The following is a 15,557-nucleotide window of genomic DNA, read 5'->3' as shown; positions in this document are numbered from 1 at the left end:
CACAGGGCACATATAGACAAACAACCATTCACACTCACTGAAGCAGGATTCCTTAATTATAAATGGAATATGGCATCTCTGTGTGGAGTTTGCATGTTCTCCCCGTGCATGCGTGGGTTTTCTCCGGGTACTCCGGTTTCCTCCCACATTCCAAAAACATGCTAGGTTAATTAGCGACTCCAAATTGTCCATAGGTATGAATGTGAGTGTGAATGGTTGTTTGTCTATATGTGCCCTGTGATTGGCTGGTGCACCAGTCCAGGGTGTACCCCGCCTCTCGCTCAAAGACAGCTGGGATAGGCTCCAGCATGCCTACAACCCTAGTGAAGATAAACAATATAAAAAAAATGGATGGATGGAATATTTTTGTAGTAGTTTAATACTGCATAGAACACATAACGACGTTCTAAACATTATTAGAGCTCTAGACACCCCTATAACACCCCTATGATAACCATTAAAGTCATATTAGCCATTATAGTAGATATTCATTCATTCATTTTCTACCGCTTTTCCTCACGAGGGTCACGGGGGGTGCTGGAGCCTATCCCAGCTGTCTTCGGGCGAGAGGCGGGGTACACCCCGGACTGGTCGCCAGCCAATCACAGGGCACATATAGACAAACAACCATTCACACTCACATTCATACCTACGGACAATTTGGAGTCGCCAATTAACCTAGCATGTTTTTTGGGGGAAGAAACCGGCATTAGATCTAATCCAGGGGTCTCAAACATGCAGCCCGCGGGCCAAATGTGGCCCGCAGGACACTAGTTTGAGGCCAACAATTTGGAGTCGCCAATTAACCTAGCATGTGTTTGGAATGTGGGAGGAAACCGGAGTACCCGGAGAAAACCCACGCATGCACGGGGAGAACATGCAAACTCCACACAGAGATGGCCGAGGGTGGAATTGAACCCTGGTCTCCTAGCTGTCAGGTCTGCGCGCTAACTACTAGACCGCTGTACCGCTATAGTAGATATAATAAGACTAAATAAGCTAATTAATACATAAATAAGACCCATACTCGTGTGTCTTGCTATGGGTAACACTGACTAGACTACAAGGGAGTGTATCACATGTTTGCTGTCATTTTAACATGGCGAGGCATCCAAGTGTATATGTGTACGATACCTCTCACTTTTTGTGTTCATGTATGTATTTTTGGTTTCATGTCTGAGTAACATGATGCAAATGTCACTGAGCCGTATGTCTCTTGAGTACAGTATTAGTTTATCTGAACGCTACGGTATGTGTATACGCTTGTGACTCCAAATGCGATGTGCGGTATCAGGGAGAGGACAAGCAAATGTAGACGCTTTCCACTTTCAGATGTTTTTATGCCGTGTTTTTCCCCTCGCGGTGAAGCATTGACAGGAGAGGAGAGTGCGGATGAGGGCAGCGGAGAGGAAAGAGAGGGAGAGAGAGAGTGGCTTGTAAAGATGGGCGAATGGCCGGCAATATGTGACAAGAGGATGAGAATGGTAATTGAGAGGCGTACAGGAAGGGGAAGAGAGGGAGGGCAGAGGAAGGAAGTCGGCGGAAATGAGATCCTAAACACTTTTACTCCCTCTCGTAAAAAAAATAAGCAGGAGGAAGGAGTTTGAGAGTAGAGCGTAATTAGACTTAATCACATGTTGCAATGTATATACGTAGTTTCTTCTCGAACTTTGGTAATAATGATCTTCTTCTTCTTCTTCTTTCTCTTTGGGCTTTTCCCTTCTGGGGTCGCCACAGCAAATCAATCTCCTCTCACACCAACTACCCTCATGTCCTCCTTCACTACATCCATAAACCTCCTCTTAGGTCTTCCTCTACGCCTCCTACCTGTCACTATCTTCTCTGGACATGTCCCAACCATCTCAGTCTGGCCTCTCTGACTTTATCTCCAAGGTCCCTAACATATAATGTCCCTCTGATGTACTTGTCCCCGATCCTATCCATCCTGGTCACTCCCAAAGTGAACCTCAGAATCCTCATCTCTGCTTCCTCCAGTTCTTTGATAATAACTATAGTTAAATTATAACTACTACTACTAATAATAACAGCTTTAATAATTATAATAATAATAATAATACTATAGGGTAACATGATGTAGGGTGACCTGTTTTTTCACTATCTCTCCTCTGGACATGTCCGAACCATCTCAGACTGGCCTCTCTGACTTTATCTCCAAGGCTTCTAACATGTAATGTCATTTTGATGTACTCCTTCCTGATCCTATCCATCCTGGTCACTCCCAACGTGAACTTCAGAATCCACATCTCTGCTACCTCCAGTTCTTTGATAATAATTCATTCATTTTCTACCGCTTATCCTCACGAGGGTCGCGGGTGGTGCTGGAGCCTATCCCAGCTGTCTTCGGGTGAGAGGCGGGGTACACCCTGGACTGGTGGCCAGCCAATCACAGGGCACATATAGACAAACAACCATTCACACTCACATTCATACCTATGGACAATTTGGAGTCGCCAATCAACCTAACATGCATGCGTGTACGGCATTAGATCTAATCCAGGGGTCTCAAACATGCGGCCCGCGGGCCAAATGTGGCCCGCAGGACACTAGTTTGAGGCCAACAATTTGGAGTCGCCAATTAAACCTAGCATGTTTTTGGAATGTGGGAGGAAACCGGAGTACCCGGAGAAAACCCACGCATGCACGGGGAAGAACATGCAAACTCCACACAGAGATGGCCGAGGGTGGAATTGAACTCTGGTCTTCTCGCTGTGAGGTCTGCGTGCTAACCACTCGTCCGCCGTGCAGCCCTCTTTGATAATAAATTATACAAATTATAACTACTACTACTAATAATAACAACTTTGATAATAATGATAATAATAATACTATAGGGTAACATGATGTAGGGTGACCTGTTTTCTCCTCCCTTTGGTCAAATGAGGAATAAGTATTCATATGTAAGGAATAATTTCAAAGACAAGCTCCCCGTGAAGGGGATCGCACATGTGTAGAAGACAGACTATAACAGAGAGACCCACCGAGAAAGATGTCTCTCACGTAAATCCCTGTTGAGAGCAGAGCGAAGTAGGTTACAAGCTTTATCGATTGTGATGACGCGTTGCCTTTGTGAGCGTGTGTGCGTCTGTGTAGGGTTGGAAGGTCTGCACCATCTGTCTCCCGCTCCTCTCGGTGAGAGACTAATTACAGGACTTTATACTTAGCTCAGCCACAATCGTCATTGGCATGCCCCCCCACTCCATATGCATTCACATACACTTGCTTTTTATTTATTTTTTTGGCCTTTCTTTTTTTTAATCTGCGGTCTTTTTTTCCTCAATAGCAATTATAATGGAGCGAGATCAGGGGTGCCTATTTTATTATTGATTATACACAGCACGAGTGGAGCGTAATCTGAGTGCTAATCTGTTTGAATGATGTTCAGACACCCCCCCGGTAGATAGATAGATTTCTGATCTTTACTTCAATGAGCCCACAAAATGTGGAGATAAAAGGAAAATGGGGCGATTTTAGGCAGGGAAATCCTTATCCTCTTCTTTGCCAGTGTGTACAACCTGTCATTTGCATAAATTCCAGGTCACCCACTTTCCCTGGCAAAGAGAAACGGGTGCCACAACGGGGAGACAATTTCTCTGACACAAATTTGAAATTAATGAATTGTGCTTGGGCAGGCGAGTCGGGGAATTGGGTCGGTACGTCTGTCCCGTGCATTTGACTTGTTTTTTCTTCCCTACCTTTGTTCTAATCTTGTCTGTCTTTCTAGGTAACTATGGCGAAAGTGGGATGGAAGCGTTCAAAGACATGGCAGCCAAAGAGGGCATTTGCATCGCTCACTCTGGTAGGAGATTCATGCAAAATCAACGATCAACGATGATGCAAATATTTCCATCATGTACTGACCGTGTTATGATGGTTCATGTTGGACATGTCTGCTTCAGGCAAAATATGGAGCAACGCCGGAGAGCAGAGCTTCGACCGATTGGTGGAGAGGCTGCGGGCCCACCTGCCCAAGGCCAGGGTGGTAGCGTGTTTCTGTGAGGGCATGACCGTCCGCAATATTCTCATGGCTATGAGGCGCCAGGCACTGGTGGGAGAGTTTCTTCTTGTCGGCAGGTCAGTGAAGTCAACACTAACCTATCAAATGATAACAGTCAACTATGATTAGAAGCAGTTCTTCGCCATGAGTCATTCAAAAGTGAGAGAAGGAGGCTGACCATGACAGATGGAGAGGAAACGTCTGCATCCTCTTCTCAGCGGTCTTCTCGTAGAAGCTTAGAAATGATTAGAAACACATTGAAAAGTCTGGATTCATTAAAACTCCACAAATAACCTCGATATTTTTAGCAAGTGTAGACAAAGCCGGATGGACAAATTCTAAAGTCATCACATTTTACGTTTCTAAAGCTCTTCACAGAACGGAATGAAGTCATAGTTTGTCATCACGTGTGAGTGCAGCGTGTCCCGGATGTCAGCTTCCACTCAACGATAACTCTGCAGTAGAAGCTAGGAGATAACATCAGGCTTTATGGTGTCTATACACTGCATTTTGCATACACATACCAAACGATTTCATTTAATTTGGCAACAATCTAGTAAAGGCAAAAAGTATTACATTTGTTGTCACTACCCTCATGCAAGTAAAAAATATGCATGTGTGCTAAGCTTTTAAACCAGGGGTGTTCTGAAAATTCTGAAAATAGAATTTAACAAGGAAGTAAACCCAAAAAAAAAATATATATATCAGCACTAATTTTACAAGAATAAAGTCAAAATATTAACAGGAAAAAGTTGTAATCTAACAATATTTTTTTTTTCAGGAAAATTTACTTTAATTTGATTGATTTAAAAAAAAAAGTTGTAATATTATGAAAAGCTTTAGAACATAAAAAGGGGAAAAAAGTTATAACATTATGGGAATAAAGTCAAAATATAAAGTCCTAATATTATGAAAAATATTTAAAATATATATAAAAAAATATATAATATTTAAAAAAAATGAAAACAACAGCAAATATAGGAAAACAGAACAGGACAGGTTGTAATCTAACGATATTTTATTTTTACAGACAAAAGACACAAAGCATGTCAGTGGCAACAACAAGTTTTTTTTAAATATTTAATTTTCTTTTTTTAATTGATCGATTTTTTTTAAAAGTTGTAATATTATGAAAAGCTTTGGAACATAAAAAGGGAAAAAAGTTATAACATTATGGGAATTAAGTCAAAATATAAAGTCCTAATATTATGAAAAAAAAATATTTAAATTTCAAGAATTTACATGGCTTTAAATATATAATTTTTAATATTAAAAAAAAATAAAAACAACAGCAAATATAGGAAAAAAACAGCAAAGACCCAACCTCATACGAATAATACATGTTTTCCACCAATATCACAAAGTGGAAATGCAGTTTTTCCTTGAAATTTACACAACTTTTAAGCAAAATTAAATTTATTATTATTATTATTATTATTAAAATACCAAATTGGCCCTCGCAACCAAAGTTTGGACATCCTTGTTCTAAGCCTTAGACTTTTGTTGCTATGCCAACTATATAATTGCCATAAGATGAGCCAGAAAATCTCCAAAACCAAAATGAACAGAACAGGTTGTAATCTAACGATATTTTATTTTTACAGACAAAAGACACAAAGCATGTCAGTGGCAACAACAAGATTTTTTAAAATATTTAATTTTTTTTTTTAATTTGATCAATTTTTCAAAAAGTTGTAATATTATGAAAAGCTTTGGAACAAAAGTTATAACATTATGGGAATAAAGTCAAACTATGAAGTCCTAATATTATGAAAAAAATATATTTAAATTTCAAGAATTTACCGGGATTTAAATATATATTTTTAATATTAAAAAAAATAAAAACAACAGCAAATATAGGAAAAAAACAAATGCATTTTTTTTTTTAAATATACACACCTTTTAAGCAAAATATCAAATTGGTTGGATATCCTTGTTCTAAGCCTTAGACTTTTCTTGCTATGCCAACTATATAATTACCATAAGATGAGCCAGAAATTCTCCAAAACCAAAATAAACAGACCAGGTTAATTGTCATGTTGGGTGGCATTTAAATACCTCCAGTGTAATTCTGTTCTACTCTTTCCGCAGTGATCCTCGCTGCTTAACTAAAACATCGTAGCAGCATCACTTTTGTTGTCCTCGCCTCCATGATGCTCATTATTATCATCATCACCACGTTCATCCCAATCATCATCTTCACCACCATCGTCATCTGGGTCACGCTGCTGAGAGAGAGGTAACACCTGAAATGTTCTTTTTTTTTTTTTTTTTTTTACAAAAATGTAAAATGAACTTAAAATTTCAAATGATTTTACTGCTGTTAATCTGTGCCACGTGATGCAGTCGACATTGACTAATTTGTGGTTTTAGTCCCGTGGTTCTCATTCAATAACCATCTGCTGGACTGCTGATTTTGCACAAGTCGGCTATAATAAATTCCCCAACTGGAAATTCTTATTTACATATGTTCGGGGTATAGCGCTCGCCCTCCCGCCTACTGTATTGCCAGCCAGTCTGTTTTGATTAGTTCAGTTAATTAAACTTAAAAAGTGTCTGTAGATTGGAGGTGGTCATGGGTGGATGCTGCGTTCACTGGAGGTCTGTAGGAAGACATTCTGATTATCCCTGTCCTGTTGGGCGCACACACTCTTAAACACCCGGGATAATTACATTACCACAAGAGCACACAGATGATGATAAAGATGATTATTCACTTACCACTGATCTGATTACGGTAAGTGTTTAACACCTCTCTGCATCACTGGACTCATCAAGAACTCCAAAATCACCATTCGGGTAAATATACTGGAAATATCTCACACACAAATTAGTCGTCATTAAGAAAAAGTGAAATTAAAATCACAAATGATCTCTGTAACCTCTACTAATTTACATATTTGCCCGGTTTCTAATTGTGATCAATTGATGGTGTTTTAACGCTCAACTTTGGAGTTCTTTGGTCCCAAGGCAACAGACCTAAAAGTGAATGGCGGAACTGGGACGGATATCTATAGCTACATAGTACACACAAATACCACCCACACTTCTACACCCATACATCAGTAGTAGTGCACTCTTTTTCTCTCATGTACATGAAAATCAACTGAAGAAGGCTTGTGGACGGCGATATTGATCGGTAACATATCTCAGTCTGTGAGCACCATGGCCACCAGTTGCCTCTAATCACATAATATTGGATGGCAAAATCTGTCACGTCAGGTTTTATGGTAATGGTAATGGCTTTATTTCATTTGAACATGCATCAGATTACAATTGAGTGCATCCCATAATCAGTTCACAGTTCTACATGTCCAAAAGGAGTAGGAAGAAGCTTATTAAAATCAATCAGTAACTGTTACATTGAGTGAATTCAAGAAACAATACAAGCAGTGGATGTTTGCTAAATACAAGGATGAAGAGTCTTGAACCAGTCATGATGTGCTATAAATTAAAATTAAAATTAAAATTAAAATTAAAATTAAAATTAAAATTAAAATTAAAATTAAAATTAAAATTAAAATTAAAATTAAAATTAAAATTAAAATTAAAATTAAAATTAAAATTAAAATTAAAATTAAAATTAAAAAAAATTAAAAACCTAAACTATATTAGGAAAGCAGGAAGTGAACAAATGTAACAGTTACTGATTGTAAAAGTACCAGATGGAGGGGTAGGATTTAATAAGCTTTGCTTCTTCCTACTCCTTTTGGACATGTGGAACTGTGAACTGATTATGGGATGCACTCAATTGTAATCTGATGCATGTTCAAATGAAATAAAACCATTACCATTACATTTGTTCACTTCCTGCTTTCCCAATATAGTTTTTTTTTAATTTTTTTATTTTTGTCACGTACGGAAGTAAGAGGTGATATGAGCATCCAATGCCATAATGGGTATCATAGTAAGTGTCAATATAGTGATATATATAGCACATCATGACTCTTCATGTATTTAGCAAACATCAACTGCTTGTATTGTTTCTTGAATTGGCTCATCGTTGTGCATTGTTTGAGGGTCTTACTCAATCCATTCCATAGTTTGATTCCACATACTGAAACAGGAAACGGGACCGTTCGTCCATCCTGTTGGACGGACTAGAAATGCAGAGTTTATCTAAAAGTCGAGTATCAGATTACCTCCAGTGAACATAGCACATGTCTGCTTCCCTTTTGTCTGCTGTTTCCATGGAAATATTGCCTTCCATATTTGAAAGCATGGCGGAATGGGGTGATATGTGACACGTTTGCAAGCGTGGGTGCATCACAATACACCCATGTGACTGTCAGGACAATACTATAGGCTGTTTTTTTCTGGGTAGTTCAGTCATATTGTTGCCTTAAAATACATTTGCTAGTGGTTAGCATGTTGGAGGGGGTCCCTGCTTCTGGTTAGGACGGATGAAGGACCCAGAAATGTTTTTATTCTAATCTCACACCTCCATCTTCGCCACTCAGTCTTTATTCTTCCTCTTTCCTTATCAGGTTGGCCCTTTTTACCCGATATGTTCTTCTTATCTCTTGCTCTTTCTATGAGTGTTCTTCTCAGAATCCAGCTGCTGGTGCTTTGTTGAAGTGCAACTTTGTTTTTGTATGGGAAGACAGACCCTCAACTCCAGTCAGACCCCGGCGGTGTTTACTTCACACGTAAATTTGACTCTGCCTGGTGGCGAAATATCAGAGAAAGTCTTTTATAATAGATTTATGTGGATATCACACCTAAGTGAGAGATCAGAGACACTGAAGAGTCGAGCATGGAGGGGGAAGATACGGCACATGTCGGAAATAAAGGGTAGTGGGCGACACAAGGAAGCGGAGAAAAACATCAATAGCTGCTGACGGAGATTAACATGTGATGCGTGTGTCATAGAGGATGAAAATAAGACTTTGTGTCCGACACGCATGGTGTGCAATTCACGCATCACTGCTGTGCAGGACACATGCTAACATGCACACATGTCACTCAACGTCATTAGAGGGATACTTTGGATTTTTTGACATGAAATTGTAATGCTAGGAGTCCACAGGGTTGACGCTAGTTGGTGCCAGTTCGCGCCAAAAATTATGTGATTGGCGTGTAGTGGCGCTCGCCATGTTGCCACAGCGAACCATTTTTTCATTCATTTTCTACCGCTTGTCCTCACGAGGTTTGCAAAGGGGTGCTGGAGCCTATCCCAGCTGTCTACGGGGCGAGAGGCGGGGTACACCCTGGACTTGGTGGCCAGCCAATCACAGGGCACATATAGACAAACAACCATTCACACTCACATTCATATCTATGGAGGTGGAATTGAACCTTGCTCTCCTAGCTGTGTGGCGCTAACCACTCTCCACCGTGCATCCCAGTTGCAAATGTTCATTTATTCATTCATTCATTTTCTGACGCTTATCCTCACAATGGTCGCGGGGGGTGCTGGAGCCTATCCCAGCTGTTTTCGGTCGAGAGGCGGGGTACACCCTGGACTGGTGGCCAGCCAATCACAGGGCACATATAGACAAACAACCATTCACACTCACATTCATACCTATGGACAATTTGGAGTCGCCAATTAACCTAGCATGTTTTTGGAATGTGGGAGGAAACCGGAGTACCCGGAGAAAACCCACGCATGCACAGAGATGGCCGAGGGTGGAATTCAACTCGGGTCTCTTAGCTATGAAGCCTGCGTGCTAACCACTTGACAGCCGTGCAGCCACAAACCAGAACAAATAACACAAAGTAGATAAGGACAAACAACCATTCACACTCACATTCATATCTATGGACAATTTGGAAACCACGCACGGGTAGAACATGCAAACTCCACACAGAGATGCCTGAGGGGGGAATCAAACCTTGCTCTCCTAGTTGTGTGGCCTGCGCACTAACCACTTGTCCACCGTGCATCCCAGTTGCAAATGTGAAAATTGTAACTAGCTCATGGTGTTACTTTCATGCAAAACAACCATTTTTTGTGTTGTTTATGTTCTTAAGTGGTCTGCACGGCAAATGAGTGGTTAGCGCGCCGACCTCACAGCTAGGAGACCAGGGTTCAATTCCACCCTCAGCCATCTCTGCATGTTCTCCCCGTGCATGTGTGGGTTTTCTCCGGGTACTCCGGTTTCCTCCCACATTCCAAAAACATGCTAGGTTAATCGGCGACTCCAAATTGTCCATAGATATGAATGTGAGTGTGAATGGTTGTTTGTCTATATGTGCCCTGTGATTGGATGGCGACCAGTCCAGGGTGTATACCCCGCCTCTCGGCCGAAGACAGCTGGGATAGGCTCCAGCTCCTCCGCCACCCTCGTGAGGACAAGTGGTAGAAAATGAATGAATGAATGTTCTTATGTTCTATATAACACAATATTCTGTGTGCCTTAGAAAAATCAGTCAAAATCATCTAAAAAGTCCATAGAGGGACAACTTTTGAAAAATGGCAAGGATGAGTAGTCATTGTGAAGCACTTCTGTTTCTCAGTTGCCTTGTACAATTTTCTTGTGTGGATTCCAGTGGAGGACTAAATTCATGTAATAAAACTTCTTAGATCTCGTATGGTGTCAAGAGTCAAGCACATATCAGAGAATACTTTCAGCAGCTCTTGGTCTTCAATATCAGTCGACCTTGACTTTGAATTTCGGCTGCCAGTCTGGGTGAAGTCGTGCATCAAAAGCAACTCAACCCCAAAAAAAAAAAAAAAAAGAACAAAAAATTCACTTCACAGGTCTTTTTCATGTGTGTGTGCTCTACCAACCCCCGTCCCCAACACTACTTTATTTTTTGACATTTTATCTTCCCTGAGCTTTCAACAAGTTCCTTCTCCCTTTTAATGTGCTTCTTCTACGGACTGCACAAATGAGCACATACAGGAAGTAGTATAGAAAGTGGTCCTCAATGCATTACCATGACGATTACGTACCGCAGCCATGTTTGTTTTTGACTCCACCGCTCTGTGTTTTGTATTGCTTTAATATTGTTCATTGGGTGTTGGGTGCTATTTTTTCCGTCTCTTGCCTGCAGCTGTATTTTATCTGTGAATTGGCCTTTTAATAAGAAGGAACCTGAAATGGCATTACAAAATCCTCCGGTGACTTTACAGAGTAATGACCTTATTTTATGCTGCACGGCAAAGCAGGTGTTGATATTTTTAGCAGCAAAGTTGAATTTCATTGAAGTACTGTTTATTTATCTGGCACGTTTCACCCATTGTACAACACTGTGGCGTTTGTATGTCTCGGTCCGCCTTTCAAGTCGGCTTTTAGAGAAGATGAGCATGTGTGAGTGTTTTCATAATGCTAGAAACTGGTTCCAAACCCGTTCGAGTAAGTGAATTTTCTCAAAGTAAGTAGTAATATGAATAAATGGAATATTTTAGTAGTTATGACTTAACATTATTAGAGCCCTGTAGACATGAAATAACACCCCAGTGGTTGCTTTTACTATTATTATTTGCATACATCACACGGGATCACTGCACGGACTTAACAGATGGCCACCGCTAGGACAGCAAGCTAACGAGCTAACTAGTTAGCCTATCCAATTTACTTATTCGAAACTAAATAAAGTGTTTCAAACGGTGTGGGGAGGAATGAACCACACAGTTTGAAACACTTTCTTTAGTTTCAAATCAGTAAATTGGCCAAAAATTTACCACTTCCCCACGGAATGGGAGAAGAACCCCCTGCCCCACTCAATCACATCCATGGCATGTGAGGCCTTCTCGCTCAGTAGCCAGCCCCCATACAGTGTGGAACACTCCATTAATGTGATCGGCGGTGGACAAGTGGTTAGCGCACATGTTACAGAGCTATAGAAGACGGGTTTGATTCCCCGCTCAGGCATCTCTGTGTGGAGTTTGCATGTTCTCCCAATGCGTGCATTGTTTGTTTATATGTGCCGACCAGTCCAGGGTGTACCCCGCCTCTCAACCGAAGACAGCTGGGATAGGCTCCAGCATGCCTGCGACCCTTGTAAGGATAATGGATGGATGTGATTGGTATTGGTATCGGCCGATTTCACTAATGGATTATTGGGGTCGGTATCGGCACCATAAACCCTGATGGGAATATTCCTAATGTAAACTGCCCAATATACCAATTATTATGTATATTAAATCCGGCAAAGTAATCAAGTTTTTCTTTATTGTGTGAATTAATTTATTATCATATCAGGCCTACATGACATTTTTTTCAGAACGAGAAATCTTGTCACATTTGGTGTGGTTTATTTGTCCATCGAACGGCAACAAAATGATGAACTTTCGTGTCATCGTCCTCTCACTGATGAGGCATTCAAGTGCACTGCGTATTTTATTACAGCTGCAAAATAACCCACCAGGATGCTAAAGAATGCTGCAAATGCCTGAACTTTCATAAAGAATTTTGAATTCCAGAAAGGACTCGTAGTAATTTGTCAAGAAATCAATTTGCTCACATGAGCAGACGAGCCAATCGGATTGCTCTTTAGTTTTTAAAATTGTGACATAACAGAAATGTATCGTTTGATGACACTTAACATGCACAAATTCACCTAAACACACCGCCGCCCTCTTATTTGCTGTGTTAGATTAAAGACCTCACTATTCCTGTTACAGCGTTCCAGCAGGAAAATGGTTGGGAATGCCAAAGTATAGAATGGAGATTCAGGCAGAAGAGGAGGTGAATGAATAAAGGTCAGAAAGGAGTTTAAAAGGGAGGTCTCCATGAAGTGGTGTAAATTGGTCTTGTTGTTGCCACTGACATGCTTTGTGTCTTTACTCTGTTCTACTGGGAGCTCAGTTCGACCTTTTTGCTGCACAGAATTATGCCGTGCGATTAAATTGAGTGGTTGAGCTTGCTAAAATATAGGCGCACACACGCATCCCAAGATAATCCTTTTTTATAGTTTGTCATTTACATAAGAGTTCCCCCTTTTTTTGTTGTCATGGTTGTGACAACTGATCATACTGAACATTAGAAATAGTAATGTTCCACTGGGTGTTACCATAGCAGTCAATCATATGTGTATTGACATAGACACATGTCTACATATTTGATATTTGACATCTCACATCACGTTTTTTATCCCCTCCTTGTGCTCATCTCAGGTGGAATACTTATTCAACAAATTGTCTTGCCTGTTCTGCAGTTCCTGGATAGGAAATTAAATGACCCTTAATTTAGCTCAGACGCTAGGAAAAAGGTAATTAAGAGAAATATGAACTGTGATGCCACCAAGAAAGAGCAGAACTTGTGAGATGTGAATAAGGAAATCTAACAGTGGGAAAAAAGGGGGTCAGTTGCTAGTGTTTGTGAAACTAAATAAGTACTCAAATGGGGGAGCGGTGTAATATGTTTAATGTACATAATGCCTTTGGTGCCTTACTTGTGAGTAATATACCTTTATAGGGTATACCATATAGAACAGGGGTCTCAAGCCAGTGGCGTCAACAGTTGGTAAAAGTTGATATGAAAATGTCACACAACCTTGCATGTTTAAATCAATAATGCATTTTTATGATGGCGTGATTTTTGAGTTCTTGTTAAAAATGAACAAAAGCAGTTTGACTCATTTTAGCTGTTGATTCATAACCAGTATACAGTTATACTGTTTTTGGCTAAATACTAAGTATTAAACAAATACTGAAAATTTAAAATTTAAAATTTAAAATTTAAAATTTAAAATTTAAAATTTAAAATTTAAAATTTAAAATTTAAAATTTAAAATTTAAAATTTAAAATTTAAAATTTAAAATTTAAAATTTAAAATTTAAAACCAGTACACAGTTATACGGTTTTTGGCTAAATACTAATACTAAGTATTAAACAAATAAAAAAATTAAAAATTAAAAATTAAAAATTTAAAATTTAAAATTTAAAATTTAAAATTTAAAATTTAAAATTTAAAATTTAAAATAAAAAATTAAAAACAAGTATACAGTTATACTGTTTTTGGCTAAATACTAATACTAAGTATTAAACAAAAAAAATTAAAAATTAAAAATTAAAAATTAATTAAAAATTAAAAATTTAAAACCAGTATACAGTTATACTGTTTTTGGCTAAGTACTAATACTAAGTATTAAACAAATAAAAAAAATTAAAAATTAAAAAACAGGTATGCAGTTATACTGTTTTTGGCTAAATACTAATACTAAGTATTAAACAAAAAAAAAAAAAATTTAAAAATTAAAAACCGAAACTATATTAGGAAAGCAGGAAGTGAACAAATGTGGCTGGTCGGTGTCAAAGTGAAGTGAACACCTGACCCTGTTGCCTGCTAATCTCACCTTCTTTGGCCTTCACTCACTTTCTCTCTCTCTCTCCTTGTGAGCTCAGTCAGATTGGTGAGATGTGTGCTGGATCACAGCCCCCGCACGGCTTGTTACTATAGCAACCACAGAGACTGAACGCAAGAAAAAGTGCAGATAAGGATGTTTACTTGTGCACGATTGCTATTAGGACTTTTTCAAAAACCAAACTTCCTGCACCTTAGTACCAGAACCATGTTGGAGCTTCATTTTTAGGCGCAGTCTCCATTTGAGGGAATGTGGTTCCATTGAGACGAGAGAAAGCAATTAAAGTCCGGAGGAACACACTAATTTACTTTAGATCTGTCTGGTACTCTCTCTGACACACACACACACACACACACACACACACGATTCTGTGGGCGATAAGCTGAATGTCTCGTTACTGAGCATTAGCTGCACCGCTCTTTGCTAATCCCTGCTGTCAAACAGACAAGCTTTTAGTGTGTGTGTGTGTGTGTGTGTGTGTGTGCAGCTTCAACCAGCATAATTATTGCCGTCGTGTAAAGCAGGCAATGACTCCCAACCGCTGCATTTAGACCACTGGTCTATCATTAGGTTACACAAGATTGTCCATTAAGGGCTCATGCATGCATGCGTTCAGATTGAGGTTTGAGGTGTTTGTATTTGCACACAATGCAATATTTGGCTTAAGAGATTATGGTCACGAAGAAGGCTGTCTCATACCGGTTTTTCTCTTTTTATTGGAAATTACCGTCATTGTGGGCTGGAAATCCTTGCTAAACAAGAAGAGATACGTAGCATATACATGCGTGTTGGTTTTCCCGGGATAAACTCTGGATTACTTCCAAATAGGACTCCATGGACTACGCTATTACGCATGCTGGATTTCATTATAGTCAAGCCTTGGTTTACCAACACCTCAGTTTTTCCATTTTTTATACCGCTTACCCTCACTTGGGCCACGGGGGTATGCTGGAGCCTATCCCAGCTTTCTTCGGGTGGGGTACACCCTGGACTGGTCGCCATCCAATCAACCATTCACACTCACATTCATACCTATGGACAATTTGGAGTCACCAATTAACCTAGCATGTTTTTGGAATGTGGGAGGAAACCGGAATAGCGATTAATGATGATTAATCATGATTAAGCACAGGATGGAAATGTGATTATTCATTTGTTCATTTTCTACCACTTATCCCCACAAGGGTTGCGAGTGGTGCTGGAGCCTATCCCAGCTGTCTTCGGGCGAGAGGCGGGGTACACCCTAGATTGGTGGCCAGCCAATCACAGGGCACATATAGACAA

At 39.7% G+C, this 15,557-nt stretch overlaps 1 protein-coding gene across 3 annotated transcripts in view; it reads left to right on the top strand.

The window, feature by feature from the left end:
* The window catches only part of grm5b (glutamate receptor, metabotropic 5b), a 60,025-nt gene that overhangs the window by 14,873 nt on the left and 29,595 nt on the right, over positions 1-15,557 (top strand). For all 3 annotated transcript variants that reach the window (XM_058079456.2, XM_058079457.2, XM_058079455.2), the window contains exons 5-6: positions 3,743-3,817; positions 3,918-4,092. In XM_058079456.2, coding sequence (XP_057935439.2) covers positions 3,743-3,817; positions 3,918-4,092 — 250 coding nt within the window. The remainder of the gene's footprint in view (positions 1-3,742; positions 3,818-3,917; positions 4,093-15,557) is intronic.

Source organism: Doryrhamphus excisus, linkage group LG8 (genome assembly GCF_037039965.1).
Source record: "Doryrhamphus excisus strain RoL-2023G ecotype Guam linkage group LG8, RoL_Dexc_Guam_v1.1, whole genome shotgun sequence".
In the NCBI taxonomy this organism is placed as follows: Eukaryota; Metazoa; Chordata; class Actinopteri; order Syngnathiformes; family Syngnathidae; genus Doryrhamphus; species Doryrhamphus excisus.
This window is presented reverse-complemented; position numbering and strand designations above follow the sequence as displayed.